Source organism: Choloepus didactylus, chromosome 12 (assembly GCF_015220235.1).
Source record: "Choloepus didactylus isolate mChoDid1 chromosome 12, mChoDid1.pri, whole genome shotgun sequence".
Lineage (NCBI taxonomy): Eukaryota > Metazoa > Chordata > Mammalia > Pilosa > Megalonychidae > Choloepus > Choloepus didactylus.
Genome location: NC_051318.1, coordinates 20,733,093 through 20,748,163, shown reverse-complemented (window position 1 = coordinate 20,748,163; position 15,071 = coordinate 20,733,093). Strand labels below are relative to the sequence as shown.

The following is a 15,071-nucleotide window of genomic DNA, read 5'->3' as shown; positions in this document are numbered from 1 at the left end:
TTATCAGTGGAGCTATATAAATGAGCTGACTCAAAGAGAGGAAACGGAGTGCAGCTGGGAGTGATGTTTTGAAGAGGAGCAAGCTTGCTAGAGAGGAACGTCCTGGGAGAAAGCCGTTTTGAGGCCGGAGCTTTGGAGCAGACGCCAGCTGCCTTCCTAGCTAGCAGAGGTTTTCCGGACGCCATTGGCCATCCTCCGGTGAAGGTACCCGATTGCTGAGGTGTTACCTTGGATGCTTTGTAGCCTTAAGACTGTAACTGTGTAGCTAAATAAACCCCCGTTTTATAAAAGCCTATCCATCTCTGGTGTTTTGCATTCTGCAGCATTAGCAAACTAAAACACCCCACATATTTATTGTAGCTACAAATTCTATCCAAAAATCCCCAAAAGAATAGAGATTTAATAATTCTCAGATAGTACAAGAATTAGACTTTATCTTTATATATTTCACAAGAGAAATGTTTTCAGGTAGTTACAAGAACGTGGATGTGGGAAAAACCCAAAAGAATAGAGATTTAATAAAGTAGATACTTTCCACCTAGATGCCTCTGTGGAATTACCAAGCGACTTCAGTATTGGCATTTTAAAATGTTTTAGAGATAATTTGGTAAGGAACCGGCAGGCAGATTAAGCCGAACAAAGAAGGTGATCTTTGTAAATAAGTTTGCAGGCTATGACCTGTGTTCTTGAGTCTACCGAAATTCTACTGTATCTACTCATGCTATTTACTTCTGAATTTTAAGTTTGAACTCCACTTTTCCTTCATATGGGTCATGGGGATTGTTGAAGGTGACATACTCTGCAAGGATTTTGCACACGATGACAACTTCTGTGTTCTTGGGGATATTGAGAAATTTTGCTGCAACCAAAGGGTTGCTATAGTGGGGCTGAAATGGAAGTACAAAAAGATTAGCTGTTTTAAAAATCTATTGACATCAAAGAAAAAAACATTCAAAGCAAGGTACATCAGTATTTAATTAAGTCAGTAGCAGGAGCGGAGAATCTGGCAAAGAGGCATTCATATGCATGTTCTGTCTCTGAGTAAGGCTCAGAATGAAGTACTTTTGGTTTGCCTTCCCTGTTTAATTTAATAGATTGGCATTAGGTCTGATACGGACTCTAGAATCCACTAAGGTAAAAATGTTTCTCCACTTAGAAACAGAGAGAATTGGTCTGGAGGGGACAGACAATAACAATTACAAATTAAACTTCATATCATATTTGAAAATGAACTTAAAGAGGAAAGAGCATGAGGAGGAAATGCTTTAAAATAGATAATGCATTTGACTGAAGGGATTCAGGAGGCTCTCAGATAGTACAAGAATTAGACTTTATGTATTTCACAAGAGGAATGTTTTCAGGCAGTTACAAGAATGTAGATGTGGGAAACATCCAGAGCATTAAATGGTGAGGGCTGACACTGAATGATACCTTTGTTTCATTTTTATAAAAACATTTGCCCCTTTATTTTTGCTAAGCATTGCTAAATTGGCGGTGATTCATTAGCTCTTGTCAGGGGATAGCCAAACAAACATACCTGAGCTTTCTTCCCGTAGTAAGGGAAGTAGTGGAGACTGAAGGTGCCGTTGGGTGGGTAGTACTGGACCTCCAGGGCTTGGGTGTCTTTGTGGTCCTTATTCTAAGGAGGGGAGAAAAACCACTAATTAAATTAAAATCTTGTGTGCATGTGTACGTATTGTTTCGGTAATCATAAGTGCTTTATTGTGCAACTGTAAAAGGTTTAATTTTTATCATCAGTACTGAAATCCCATTAGGAATGCAGTTTGTTAGTGTGCAGAACATCTGGGTAACTTAACAACTTGTATCTTTACCATTTTGGAGTTTTAGTTAAGGTATAATGTAGGTGCGTAAAGCTGAGAAATTTTGCTTTTCAGCACATGGCAATAAAACCAGTGAAGCTGGTATGTGCTGGTTTGCCAAAACTGGGTTAAGAGTGAGGGACTTTCTGGAAGTATAAACATATGTTTCCTTTCATTATCAGAATTAGCAAGTTGTCTACTGTATAGCTTAAGCTTAAAAAAGAATAGATAATTATTTCTCAAGTCAGTCTACATATGTGTTGTCAAAATAACTAAAAAGGTGAGGGGAGGAAATGGAAGGTTTACAGGGATGTTATATAACCATGCAGTACCTAATTGGAGGTGCACATTGTTAATAGCAGATCCACTTTTAGTTGAGGATATAATGTTTGAAACCAGTGCTGGAAAATATTTAATGAAGTTTTTAAAATGTCCTTAAAAACTAGTTTTGAAAAAAACTAGAATTCACCTGAAATTAATGCCACCTCTTTGCAGTCCATATACCATGTACTACTTCACAAATACATCTGCCAGTCACCTTGGCATGTTTTGGCAAATAAAAAGAATGACAGACATAGTAGAACTACCTTGGTTTTTCCAAGTTGTCACCACATGTTTTGCAGTGCCTTAGTAATATACTATTGCAGATGCTTTTTGAAGCAGAACAATAACAACAGCAACAAAAAGACTATTTTCTTCTCACTGGGTTTTTAATCCCCTATAATAAAACTGTTTTAAAGGATGGTTCATGTGATTTTTTTTTTTTTTACAACTGATTTACTAGGCTGAAAATTAGATGTTCTTAGAAAAAACCTGTAAAGTTACTCCCATAAATTTTACAATATAATTCTATAAATTGTACTAACACTGCTCATTTCCTGAAACAGCTTCTGAGAGAGGGCTGAATCTCCAGCTTGCAGAACAAGGACTGAGCAAGAAAAATGGGTACTCACCAGGAACGTGCAGTCCACCCTGGGAGCAGTACCGTTGCTGGGGAGAAATTTGACAATCTAGAAGGGGAGAAGCATTTATAGTCACAGATGTACTGAACCTGCACCACCTCTTGCCATTCAGAAACGCATTCAGTTGTCCCTCCCTGTCCACATGAATGGGAAAAGAAAGTTCCAGCTTGACTCCCGGTGGCCCCAAGGACTCTGTTTTCCAGTTGGGCAGTGGGAGCATCACCCTTGGCCTGGTTAGTGGGTCTCCTCCTAAAACACCCCCGGTGAATATGAATTAATAACTTGTCTTTCAAAGCCAATCCAAACCCTGCAGAGGTGCACTTTGCCCAGGGTAACAGGGGCTGTGGCTCTTCCCTGCTCGCTCAGCTGTTAGGTGGCAGAGCTGGAAGAGGAAGCCTGGGTCTGATGGATGGTAGCTCACGGCCCCAACCATGTGCACGGTTCTCTTAGCTGGGCTTTGGTTTGGGGTCCTGCCATAATGTGATCAAGTCCAGTACAGCACCTGACCCCCCCGCAAATGCCTTCCCTTTCCCTTCTTGCTCAGTTTAGCTTAACCTCATAGGCAGCTCCTTATGCAAACATTTTCTTGTCACTCTGGCCAACTTGCTGCCTTCCAGGCATGCCTTGTGCTTTTCCAAACCCAGGCCCGAAACCCCAGCCTTTTGTTTCTGCCCGTTTGGGCTGACAGCTGGCCCAGTTCAGTTCCTGCCTTTCTCATAAATCTCCCCTGAATTTCTCCAGCCCCAGGCTTCCCTTCCTGTGAGGCTGTGGAGCCCTCATTGTGTGCTCCGTGGGACACACACTCCTGCCAGGGAGTCCCCGCTCAGTACTGATGAAATGCTAGCTCAGAGCAAGGCCACTTGATGTCAGTACCAGCGGATACATGTATGTTTGCCTTTCGGCTTTTTAAAATGGAAAATAACTTTGTGCAGGCACAGATCCTTCCAGCCTTGCTGGCACCAGCCCCTTCCCTCGGGTGCAAACCTGCAGTTTCTGTGTAGCCTGCGGGCAGGTCTTGGCTTAAATGTCACCCCCAACCCTGATCCCCCAGCCTAATCTGGCCAGATTAGTGCTACTCTTTGGCCCTTCCCGTTATTTGCTCAGTGTTTAATCCATTCTCCTGGCCCTGGGAGAAACCAGGGCTGGCCCCAGCACCTCCTACAGTGCCTCACCCGGCAGTGCTTAGAGACCAGCCTGTTGGCATAAGTGACTCTGAGATGCCTGGTTGGCAACCCTGCACTAGCCAACTCCCCAGTCCTCTTCCGGCCCTGATGCCACAATCGTGTGCCGCCCTGGCTTCCATGTGGCTCTTGTGCACGTGGTTTCCCTGGTTAGCCCTGGAGGATGGGGCTGACCTTAAACAGCACTGCGTTCTGCCCAACTATATCCAGATGCCATGTACTGCTGGCTAAAGATTTGTGTCTAAACGGATGGCTTTAAATTTGTATTTAAGAGAAAATAAAACTCATGAGCCAGACGAGGTGAATACCTGCCGAACCAGTGTACACAGAAGGGGTTAAGGACCCAGGCAGCCTCGGGTTCACAGCCCAGCTCTGCCCCTTCCCAGGGCCTCTGGGCAGGGTGATGCTTGCTTCTTGCTGTGGACTTGGATGCGAGGCAGGTATCGGGACCCCACCATTTCAGTGACCGCCTTGGAAAGGAGAGTTTCCCACATGTGGTCTCAGATCTCAGGACACCTGATACTCACCCTGTTCATTTTAATAATAAAGCACGGTTTTCCATCTTCAAATCCAAAGTTAGGATCCGGCATACCCGAGCAGTTTTGCAGGATATCTGCTGTGAACTTGCAGGAGAACTTGGTGTGGTTGGGAGCCTGAAAACTTTCCTGGAAGAAGTATTTCTCCGAAGTGCAGTTTATGTTGGCCTCTTGGGCTGCTGGAGAATAAGCTGCCCGGATTACAAACACACCGATGAGTGAGCTGGTACATCTGCTCCTGCATCCCTGTCTGCCCTCGTTCTGCAGCCCTCACTGGTCAGCAGGGTTTTCACCCAGGCCGACTTGTGTGCATAGGAAGTGTTGAATTGCCCTTTAGCCTCTGAGTGACATTTTCTTTAGAAAATGAAAAACTTAAAACTAGAAACCCTTTTTTTTTTTTAAACCTTACCTGCCAGGAACTCATGGAGGGTATGTGTTAGGTCTGTCCAGGTCCTATTGTCAGAAACATTGTAGCAAATCTCCAGGCCTTTGTCCCCATAAACATCTGGCCGTAAGGTTACTCCTGGAAAGAGAACGTCGTACTTCTTACTTAGTTTCTCCAAAGGTTCCCTCCTGTCTGTGAAGTTAGCAAGTAGAGCACAGAACTGTCCCAGCTTTTACAGATGCTCAGGCTAAGGTTTGGGATGGTTTGGGTGAAAGTTATGTACAAATTGTCTGCGGAAGCTGTGACCCAAGGCTTCTAAAGCTCGTCAGGATTTGAGGAAGGAAACACCATGTGCAAGGAAACCTGCAAACGCTGCTTCCTCTCTTGGTTTATTTAGAGAGTTGAGTTGAATTTGACAGCAATACAGTGAGAAAAAGGTCATATCATGGTGAGTAATTAGAGGCCCCTGAGAACTCACCAACAATGGGTGGCCCAGTGGGATTCTTGTCCCCCTAGCCAGAGAGAGCTGGGGGCTCCTGCTGACCCTGGAGAAGGGTAGTTAACAGGACATCCTGTATTAGGAATATTACTGCATGAGCACGGTGTGCTTGTTATCTCTGACCTGCACGTCCACAGAACACTGCTGGCTGTTGGATTCTGCCTTGAACTTGCACAGCCTTCAGTGCGGTGCTACACTTGGGTTAGCAATTCTCAACATGTGCCTCACCGCAGGCAGCTCTCTGCCGCAAGCAAGACCTTCTCCTGGGCTTTGTCTGAGTAAGCATTTGCTTCAGCCACAGTTGCACTTTTGGTTGCTGCTGTTAAAGGTGATGAGTAATCCAGAATCTAAAATTGAGTTTCTAAATGAAGTTGAATTTTTTTTTAATGCACATTTAAAAAAATCTTCACTGGTTTCTGTTAAGTACAAAAACAACCTAAACAGCGTGTTAATTGTATAATCAAAATGCAGAAGCATAGGAAGTTAAAAACTAATCTTTTTTTCCAATCTCAACAGTTTAATGTGCATCCTTTGAAAAAAATTTTTGTTTTCTAGGAATATAGAGACGTGGAATTGTGTGTGTGCATCCTCTCTATATATTTTTTGCATAAATGGGACCATACTATCCATATCATACTTTCCTTTTTTCATTTTCTGATGCCAGTTGTAAACACCTATGTCATTTCATGTCAGCTTTTCTCGTTCTTTCCACTGGTTGCTTAGTATTTTGTTGTGTGAATAGCCCCAGTTTATTTAATCAATACCCTATTGATGAGAATGACAAAAATTTTAAGCTAGGGTTTTTTTTCTCTCACATTTACTAGGGTTTCTTAGCTCTGTCCTGAAACATCTCCTCTATTCCCAGCCTCCAGAGCACCAGCTTGGCTTTGGCCATGTCCACTCGACCAGGAATTCTGTCCGTTATATTTTTTATTTTGGCATTCATATTTTTAATTTCCAGAACTTTTCTTTTCTTTCACTGCTGCCTTTTCATGGCCTGTTCTTTTTATGTGGATGCAGCATCTTCTCCAATTTCTCTGAGGATGCTAATTAAAATGTATTTAAGTTCTTAAATGTTCTCTGATTCATCTCTGCTTCCTTCGGTTCTAGTCTTTCTTCTTGGTTCTTTTTCTTGCTACCTCTTTACCCCATATCCAAGTGGTTATCTGGAGATCCTTAGCCGTGAGGTTATATTTCTGAACGAAGAAGTTGATTGATATGGTAGAGGTAGATGGCATGAGTGTAGGTCTGTTTCTCCAAAGGCCTCTCACTTGAATAAAAAGGTCTATTGTGGGCTCTGGGTGGGTGTGGAGAGGCTGGGCACCACCACATTTGCCAAAATAAGAAGGGCTTTAATCAGAGCATAGAGCACATTAGGGTATTATGTTCTTGCTCAGAGTCCCCAACCCTCCCCCCTCCCCCCATTTTTTTTCCCTGTCTGCCCTGTTTTCTCTGCCCATCTCCCCAGTTCTTTAGTTCTAGGCTGGAGATCTACAGTCCTTCAAAACTGTCTCCTTCTCTCGTGGGCTCCAACAGCCAGTGGGGTGTTATCCAAGCAGTGAAAGCTGTTTTGCATCCTTGGGGATGGGGATGTTCTCAGTGTCTAGCAGTGGCCCACTGGACCCACAGTCCCCTCTGCATCTGTGAATTGAGCTTGGGCCTTTTCTGGGCTCCCTGGGGAAGTTCAGCTTTTACCGTGGATGTTTTGGGGGACTGCTTTCCTCTGCTCTGCCCTTGGTTTTCCTCTTTCTAACTTTTGGTCTTCTCTGTTGATCCTATTTGCTTTAATCTTCTACAATTTTCTCAGCCTTTCTGAACCTGTATGGTATTGTTATTAATTATTTTCAATCAGTTCAGTGCTATCTTATGAGAGGAGAGTATATGCTCAGTCATATCTTGAACCTTTGGTTCAGTTTAACTTGCCTCTGGCTCAGTTGTTGTCTAGGACGGTGTATGGCAACTAAAGAAAAGGTAATATTCTGATTTCAATGTATTATTATGAAAGTAATATACTACCATGGAAGCAATGCATTCAATACTGAAGGACATTAAATGGAAAGTAAAAGCTCTCTCTCTTCCTCCTCTAAATCCTCATTCCTAACCTCTCAGGCCTATGCCTTGTTAATAGATTCTTGTATATCCTTCCAGAAATTTTCTATGCGCATTCATAAACATATAAAGTGAGTGAATATAAATCTTGTTTTTGTCTCTATAACAAAAAAACCTCTGTTTTAATAATTAAAACTAAAGCCAAAGTCAGACTTTATAATTTGGGTCATCTTCCTCATCGAAAGAAACTGAGCCACCATCTCTGCCCTGGGGAGGCTTTCCAAAGTCATCCTCTGGGGTCATCTGCAGAGAGCAGCACAGAGGCCCCTTTCGCTGCTGGCATCCCCTCTACCAGTGCAGACCCCTGGGCCAGGCAAGGGCTCCCTTCTCTGGGCTTCATTCCCCAGGAACAGATTTTGTATTCTGAACGAGTATATTCAGAACAGTCCCAGGATTCTGCTTTCCCTTGATCCCAGGCTAAACAGTTCAACTCTCGAATTTACCTGGTGACTTTAATTGATCTTGATAGTCTGGCGTGTATGGGTCGATTGTGCTCATTAGTGTGTAAATGGACAGTGCAAAGAGGCCCGTCATCACCACGTAGAAACCTACATAGTAGAGGCTGATCCACACTGTGAAGAGAACACAGGAGTAGAAGCAGCTGACTTTTTTTTTTTTTGGTTAAATACACATAACATAAAACTCACCATTTGAATCACCTTAAATTGAACAGTTCAGTTGTATTTAGCACATTCACAATGTTGTGCAACTGTCACCACTATCTAGGTCCAGAACATTTTTATCACCATGGAAGGAAACTCGTTCCCGTTAAGCAATCATCCCCATTGCCCTTCTCCACCCAGGCCCTGGCAACCACAAATCTGCTTTCTGACTCTATGGATTTGCCTATTCTGGACATTTCATACAGATGGACGCATACAAGATGTGGCTTTTTGTGTCTGGCTTCTTTCCCTTCGGCCAACATTGTGCCTAATCTTTAGGTACACATGGTTGTGCTGGTAACTGTATAACAATGACTATCACTAATTGGGCACCTACTAAGCGTCAGGCACGTCCCATGCACGATCCCAGTCTAATTAACCCTCTGAGGTAGGAGTTACTGTTATCCCCATTTTACAGAAAAGAAACTGAGGTCAGAGAGATTGGGTTCCCTACCTAAGGTCACCACTAGTAGGTGGCAGAGCCTATTTAAATACGGATCTGTGAGTGCAGAGCTCTTTTTAAAGGACAGCGTCTCTCTACAGAGTTTTCTTGTTTTCCTCTTTATATCTTCCCACCTAAAAGGAAAATGAGCCCATGCATGATGGGTGGTCCCAGGAGTACCTCACGGGTTCTAGACCACAGACACCAATCAAGATTCACTGCTCATGGCCAGTGGGCCAACCGCGTGCTTTGTTTTCTAGGCGAGAAAATGGATAACAGTGATGTGCCCACTTTAAGAATGTTCACAGTGGCTAAGTTCCTACCCAGCCTTGAGACGCATGGTCAGCCTTGCTTCCAAGTGTTCATGTAAGAAAGAGAAGAAGAGAAATGGAAACCCTTAAAAATTAATGGTCTTACCAGCATCAGATATTTTCCCCAGGTCTGCTGACTTCTCAGATATGTGTGCAGGCTCGATTTTGTTTGATTCTACAGCTTTTTTCTCCTTTAATAGTCAGGAGCTTATGGAAATAACTGTTCCCTTTTTATAGTGCATGATTCCTGGATACTGATATAGCTGGATATTTATCTTTAGTTTTTAAAATTAACTTGTATTGATCAAAGCAGATGTTTTTGAGGAATAAAACACCAGGAAGAGGATGGTTTTGTGCTTGTTATGCTTTTGGTATTTTAGGGAAAGTCTGTAATAGTGTCAGCCCATTCTTTTCTTTCTTCACGATGTGCTTGTCGATTCTTTTTAATGACTCATTCTCCAGTGACCCCAAACATAATTAAAGGACAGGAGCCAAATCAGTAAGATCTAAAGGGGAGCAGGGGGAGGCAGGCAGTGGGGCTTGAGGCAATGACTAATGATCTGAAAAACCATGTTTAATGGATGTTGCATTGTTTCTTTGGCCTTCCCTAACTCGGGAATATTAGCATGGTTTTCTCTTCTCTGAAGTCAGTGCCAAATACCAACCTATCTCAAAAATTGTGATGTTAATTTATCAAGGTCAATAAATTAACACTTATTGTTAATTTATTACAATTTATTATGAGATGACTGTAAATCCCCCTTGCCATAGAAATGCCGAACGGCAGCATCTCACATCCTCCGCCTTTCTCCCCGTGATCTGGGAGTCTGTGTTGCAGATGTTTGTGTTAGGTTGCTATGCCCAGGCATGTGGTTATTTATAAGCAAGAATATTATGTTCATTTATGAACTCCCTTCAGTATTGAGTTTCCAAGCCTGCAGGGACGAGGGACCAACCAGAAGAGGAGGTCTGTCCTCATGAACTTGACTGACAGGCACACTCCCCGCACAGGGCCTCTGCCTGGGGCGCCCCTCCCCCAGATCTCGGCAGGTTCGCTCCCTGGCTGCCTTTGGGTCTCTGCTCAAAGGCCCCCTCACCCCCATCTCAGCTGGGCCTTTCCAGACTATTTATTTTTTCCACACCAACAGCTTTAGTTTTCTCCCTAGCACTGATTACCATCTAGCATCCCTTTTATTTAGGCTGTCTCTCTCCCCCAGTCAGAATGCAAGGCAGGAATGTTTGTGTTTTGTTCATGGCTTTGTCTTCAATATCTGACGGTACTCGGCACATTGTAGATACATAGTAATTGTTGAAGGAAGGACGGAACATGAGTGTTATCTGCTCATGATAAAGCGGGGAAGGTGCATAGCAACTTCTCCCAAGGTTGTAACAAGGTGATAGGCGACCTTTATCCATTCCTCTGTGCCAGGCACTTCCCGTGGGCCGTCCCTGTGAGGTGGGCCCATCACCCCCATTTCACAGATGTGGAAACTGAGGTTTACGAGGCTGGGGTTAAAACCTGCCCAAAGAGGAGCCACGGTTTCAACCCAGGCAGTTTGTCGCCATGGTTCATCGCACTTTTCAAGTAACCGTTTTTTCCCACCGGTTTCCACATGGTGAGTGCCCACACGGTATGCTGGGCACGCTTTAGCTAGCATGTAAGAAGAAGTGAGTCTCTGCATCGGTGTGTGGCACTACAGTGTCACCACTCGGAGAATGACTTCTGAAGCAGGCTACCTGCGCTTCCGTCCTGGCTGGGCCACTGGTGTGAATTTAGGCAAGTTACCTAACGTCTTTGTGCCTCAACTTCCCCATCTGAAAAAGGGATAATAATGGTTCCTAACTCAAGAGCTTCTTAGGAGGATTAAATGAGCTATTATAGATAAAAGCCTCTGGCACATGGGCTGGCATATGTGTGCATTAGCTATTAGAATTAACTATTGATTCCGAAAAATCTCAAATCATATGAAAGGTTAGATAAACTCCAGATGGCAAGAAACTGCGCCCCAAATAATAAAGACCTTAACAATAATTAACAGTGTGGTTTTCTGAGCACCACCACATTCCATTCTGATTGCTTTATCAAAAAAAAAACAAAAAACAAAAAACTCCCCTTATACCCTTTTTAAGAAGAGTAACTTGTCCTCTTGCTTTTGCTTTTATCATTTTATTTGAATTTTGTTTTCATTGGCTCCTGAGCCTCTCCTCTCACCCCTGGACACTGAGGCCACATTTCCATGGTGGGCAGTGAAACACTTCCAGCTTGCTCCCAAGACAGACCTGTCTGTGTGATGTTGTGGCCCGAGGAGGCTGTACTCAGGGGTCTCAGAAGGTTGTGGCTGCGTCTGCTCAGCCAGAATCGCTCACGAGACCGGGCTCCTTGAGGAGAGGTTGGGGGCTGAGGCCCATCCCTAACCCCCTACTTCTACACTCAGGCACCCTTCTCCACTGCCTCTTACCAAACTGACCCACCCAGCATAGGAGTCTGCTTGTCCCCTGGATTTCCCTCAGGGTCTGCTGCCCCTGTGTCTTTGCACAGGTGGCTTTTTCGGCTCAAGCATGTCCTCATGTCCCCAGTCCCTCCTTCTGCCCGCAGAAATGCTTTCTCTTCTTTGACCCCTGGGCTCAGTGCCCTTCACTCCAACAAGTTTTGCTGGTCAGATTACCGCTGACCCCTTGCACAGGTCATCGCTCCTATCTTTAGCATTTTTCATTTCTCTTATAGTATTATTATATTTTAAATTGCATTAGTTGTCTAGGTGGGTGCATGCTTTTTATCCATTACTCAGTTAAGTGGCCTTCGGGAGTGGACCATATAAGCTCAATTTTATCTCCATTAGAACAAACACTTTATGCCGTGCCACATAATAGATATTCAATCAATTGCTCCTTTGGTGGAATCAGTTGAATAGTCTCACAAGGCATTCTTCATATGGCAGCAAACTCTGAAATCAGCACAGTTTTATCTTAGATCTGGCCGCATTCACATAAAGATGCCTCTTTTCCTCCTTTCTCCTTTACTCCCTTCAAGGGGATGGAGATGAGGAGACAAGGAGCAGCGCTCATCCAGGCTCTCGTCAAGTGCAGATTCTGATTCTGAAGGGCTGATGCGCAGGGCCTGGGAATCTGCGTTTCGCAGGTTGCCCAGGAGATGCTAATGCTCCTGGACCTCACTCTGAGTAGCGGTAACCTGGCCGGGGAGCAATGAAAGCATCCTTCTTTTTAAAAAGGGAAATGCCTTCCCAGCTAAAGATAGCAGAAATTGCATTCTTCCTGATTATTCAGACCTAAGGCAGAGATGACCTGGGGAATTTTGTCTTAGAAACACAGTGCGAAAGCGAATCGTGATAGACATCCAATCCTATTGTTAGTCTTAGGATGGACATGTAAGAGGGATTTACCTTTGTGTGTGTGTGCGTGTGCGAGAAATATGGTTGAGGTAAAGACTCGGGTGCTTTGTGTTCTTTGGAGACTTATCTTGTAGGAAGGTTTCTTGAAATAGGTTGGTCAGCACCATTGTAAATAATTTCTACCCACACACAGTAGCATATTAAAAGCCAGGCCTGTGATGGGTTCCCGACTGCTGTCTATTCTCACAGAATCGGCCATCAGACAGGGCTTCACTTTTGCTTTCAACCAAGGAGAGAGGAGACCTGGGTGACGTCATAGCCTTTGTGCAACTATGAGGGAGGAGACCAACTCCTGCCTGCCATCTGGGGCCTTTGCCTCATAAGCAGCCTACAGAGCACTAGTTCCAGATTTTTAGGGGTGCACCCTTGAAAGAAAGGGATCCCGTACCCAAATAAGCTTGGGAAATTTGCAAAGTCTTCCAGTGCACATTAGCATGATAAGGGCTCAGAGAAGTCTAGTCTAGCAGTCATGTTTAATGACTTGTTTAATGCATGAATCCATGTGTCCCAAAATTATCTGACCAAAGAACCACCAGTGCCCCTTTAAAATTTCTTTTTAAAATTATTATTAGTTTTAGAAATACAGCTTTTAAAAAGGCTGAAATTGGGGGCAGAGGTCAATTCTCAGAAGTTTCCCACTCGCAGGCATCATAGAATCAGAGAATATTAAAGCAGAAATGGACCTTTGGGGCCATCTAATTAAGCCCCTCATTTTTCCCATTGAGGGAGGAAAAATGTCTTGCCTAAAGTCCCACAGCTAATACGTCGCAGAAGTCTTGGTGCTGGTGTGCACACACCCAGTCTCCAAACTTTGCTTTGTTAACAGTCATCTCCCTCCTGCTCTCCTTTGGTACGGAGCCATTATGGGAATCATTCTCACCCTTCCCTTACGGGCTTCACATTCACCACCCAGCTCTTCCCCTAGCCTGGAGCTCACCGAGTTGGCCATGCAACCACACAGTGCCACAGCCATCAGTACGTACCCCACCTAGACAGCGTCCGCCCCAGCATCTGCCCTGTGTCCGGGTTCCAGCAGTAGTGCTGGAATTCTTGCATCCTCTGGCTGCAGGTCTTTTTTTCTTGTAAAGCTGCCATTATCCCTAATTTTGGAAGGCTTTCCTCTCCTGAAGAATGAGAGAGTCTGCCTAGACCTCAGATTGAGAAAAGAAAATCCCTTTGTTTGGTTCTTATAGTCTCCTTCTTTAGAGGTCAAAGGAATTGTGGGTAATCAGTTTCAAAGGAAAGTACCCAGAAGGTGTTATCACTCAGACCTCGGCTATCACCCTTTCCAATCACGAGCTATCAGGTGCCACTCCACTCTCTCTCCTAGGGCAGATCTGGGCCGGTGGCCATGCATTTCTTACCACTCCCGTGCCTTCTGAGGTGCCCTTGGCTGGTAAACTTTGTTCTCATAATGACTTAAGGAGAAAATTTTTCTTTTACTGAAATGTACAGCCTCTCACTAAGTTTTGCCCATTCTCTCTTCCTACAGGAGATAAAATACAAAAGCACAGGTCAGAGCTAGAGCAGACCTGAATTGAATCCTTGCTTGACCACTTACTAGGCCTTTGACCCGAGCTAGCTCTTAAACCAGAGACGACTAACCTTAACCTCAGATTCACCTGTAGTATGTACCACACAGAATTGTTGACAGGATTAGATGAGATAATGTTTGTAATTCTTCATCAATGGGCTTCATAGTTGTCATTATCTTTCATTCACTGGAAAGAATAATTTCTGACAGCAGGTAGAGCTGAGGTGCAGCTGAAACGAAGTTAAGGTGTGAAGACAAGTGCAGGCTGGAAGTAGATATTTAAACTTTGTGTGAATGAGAACCAGAACATGTTATTCTAAGAGGAATGTGTGTGGAGGGTTCCCAGAGGGTTTTTCTTCACCTCCCACATCTCCTGACGTTCATTTTCACTGATGAGAACGATGTCCTCTTAGAGTCATTGCTGGGGGGAGGGGAGGAGGGTACCTTATTGTTTCTACGGAGAAATTCACGGCCATAAAATCTAGAGGTGCTTCTCAAAATTTAATGTGAACACAAATCACCTGAAGGATCTTGTTAAACTAAAAATACAGATTCTGATTCAAGTAGGACTAGATGGGTCTCAGACTGTTTCTGACAAGCTCCAAGGCTAATTGTTGGAGGATTCTGAGGGTCTGTTCTGGTGGGTCTAGTCCAGTGATTCTCTACTTTGGCAGCACATCAGAGTCCCTGATGCCTAGTCCCACACCCCAGAGTCCTGATTTCATTCCTCTGCAGTCAGGCCTGGTCATCAGGACATTTAAACACTCCCTCACACGATTTTAATGTGCAGCCAAGTTTAAGAACTGTGATACAGAAGCAGAGAAACTTTGTTTTGCCTCAGTGGCTGTTTTTTGTTTTTTTTTCTTCCTTTCCAAATGTCCACATCAAAACCTGGTTAAAAAAATTGGCATTATACATACAGATCAAGTAATTTCATTTATTGTCACATCTGAACTTTTCCTCTAAGGGGACCTATATGGCCAAATTTTGAAGATTTCTTTGGGAAGATGGTAAGAATGGAAAATCCTCTAGCAATTATTCTGCTTTATTTTCTTTAGAATGATTTAGTTTGTCAGTAAAGGAACATCTTAAAAGTCAAATGGAGTTGCATCATTTTAGCTTGGACTCTCAATAATTTCTCAATGAGCCAGTCCTACCCATTTTTCTTTGTGCCAGTTGTCCCATTCACAGTTTCAGAATTTTAGCAAAAATTTCTTGCA

General features: G+C 43.8%; 1 protein-coding gene across 1 annotated transcript; it reads right to left on the bottom strand.

Moving 5' to 3' along the window:
- Positions 1–285: 285 nt before the first annotated feature.
- On the bottom strand, positions 286–13,412 carry ATP4B (ATPase H+/K+ transporting subunit beta). Its single transcript, XM_037800425.1, has 7 exons — positions 13,301–13,412; positions 7,936–8,064; positions 4,909–5,022; positions 4,491–4,690; positions 2,774–2,830; positions 1,538–1,639; positions 286–887 (listed from the first exon to the last, which is right to left on the bottom strand). The coding sequence occupies exons 1-7, from the start codon at positions 13,410–13,412 to the stop codon at positions 726–728; spliced, it is 876 nt and encodes a 291-aa protein (XP_037656353.1). The 3' UTR covers positions 286–725.
- Between the last annotated feature and the right edge of the window lie 1,659 nt (positions 13,413–15,071).

Coding starts and splice junctions, on each gene's coding strand:
- ATP4B (XM_037800425.1), bottom strand. CDS start 13,412: ATGGCAGCTTTACAAGAAAAAAAGACCTGCAGCCAGAGGATGCAAGAA. Junction 5,023..7,935: donor AGATCAATTAAAGTCACCAG/GTAAATTCGAGA, acceptor TTCTCTTTCCAG/GAGTAACCTTACGGCCAGAT. Junction 2,831..4,490: donor TTATTATTAAAATGAACAGG/GTGAGTATCAGG, acceptor CTCCCCTTCTAG/ATTGTCAAATTTCTCCCCAG.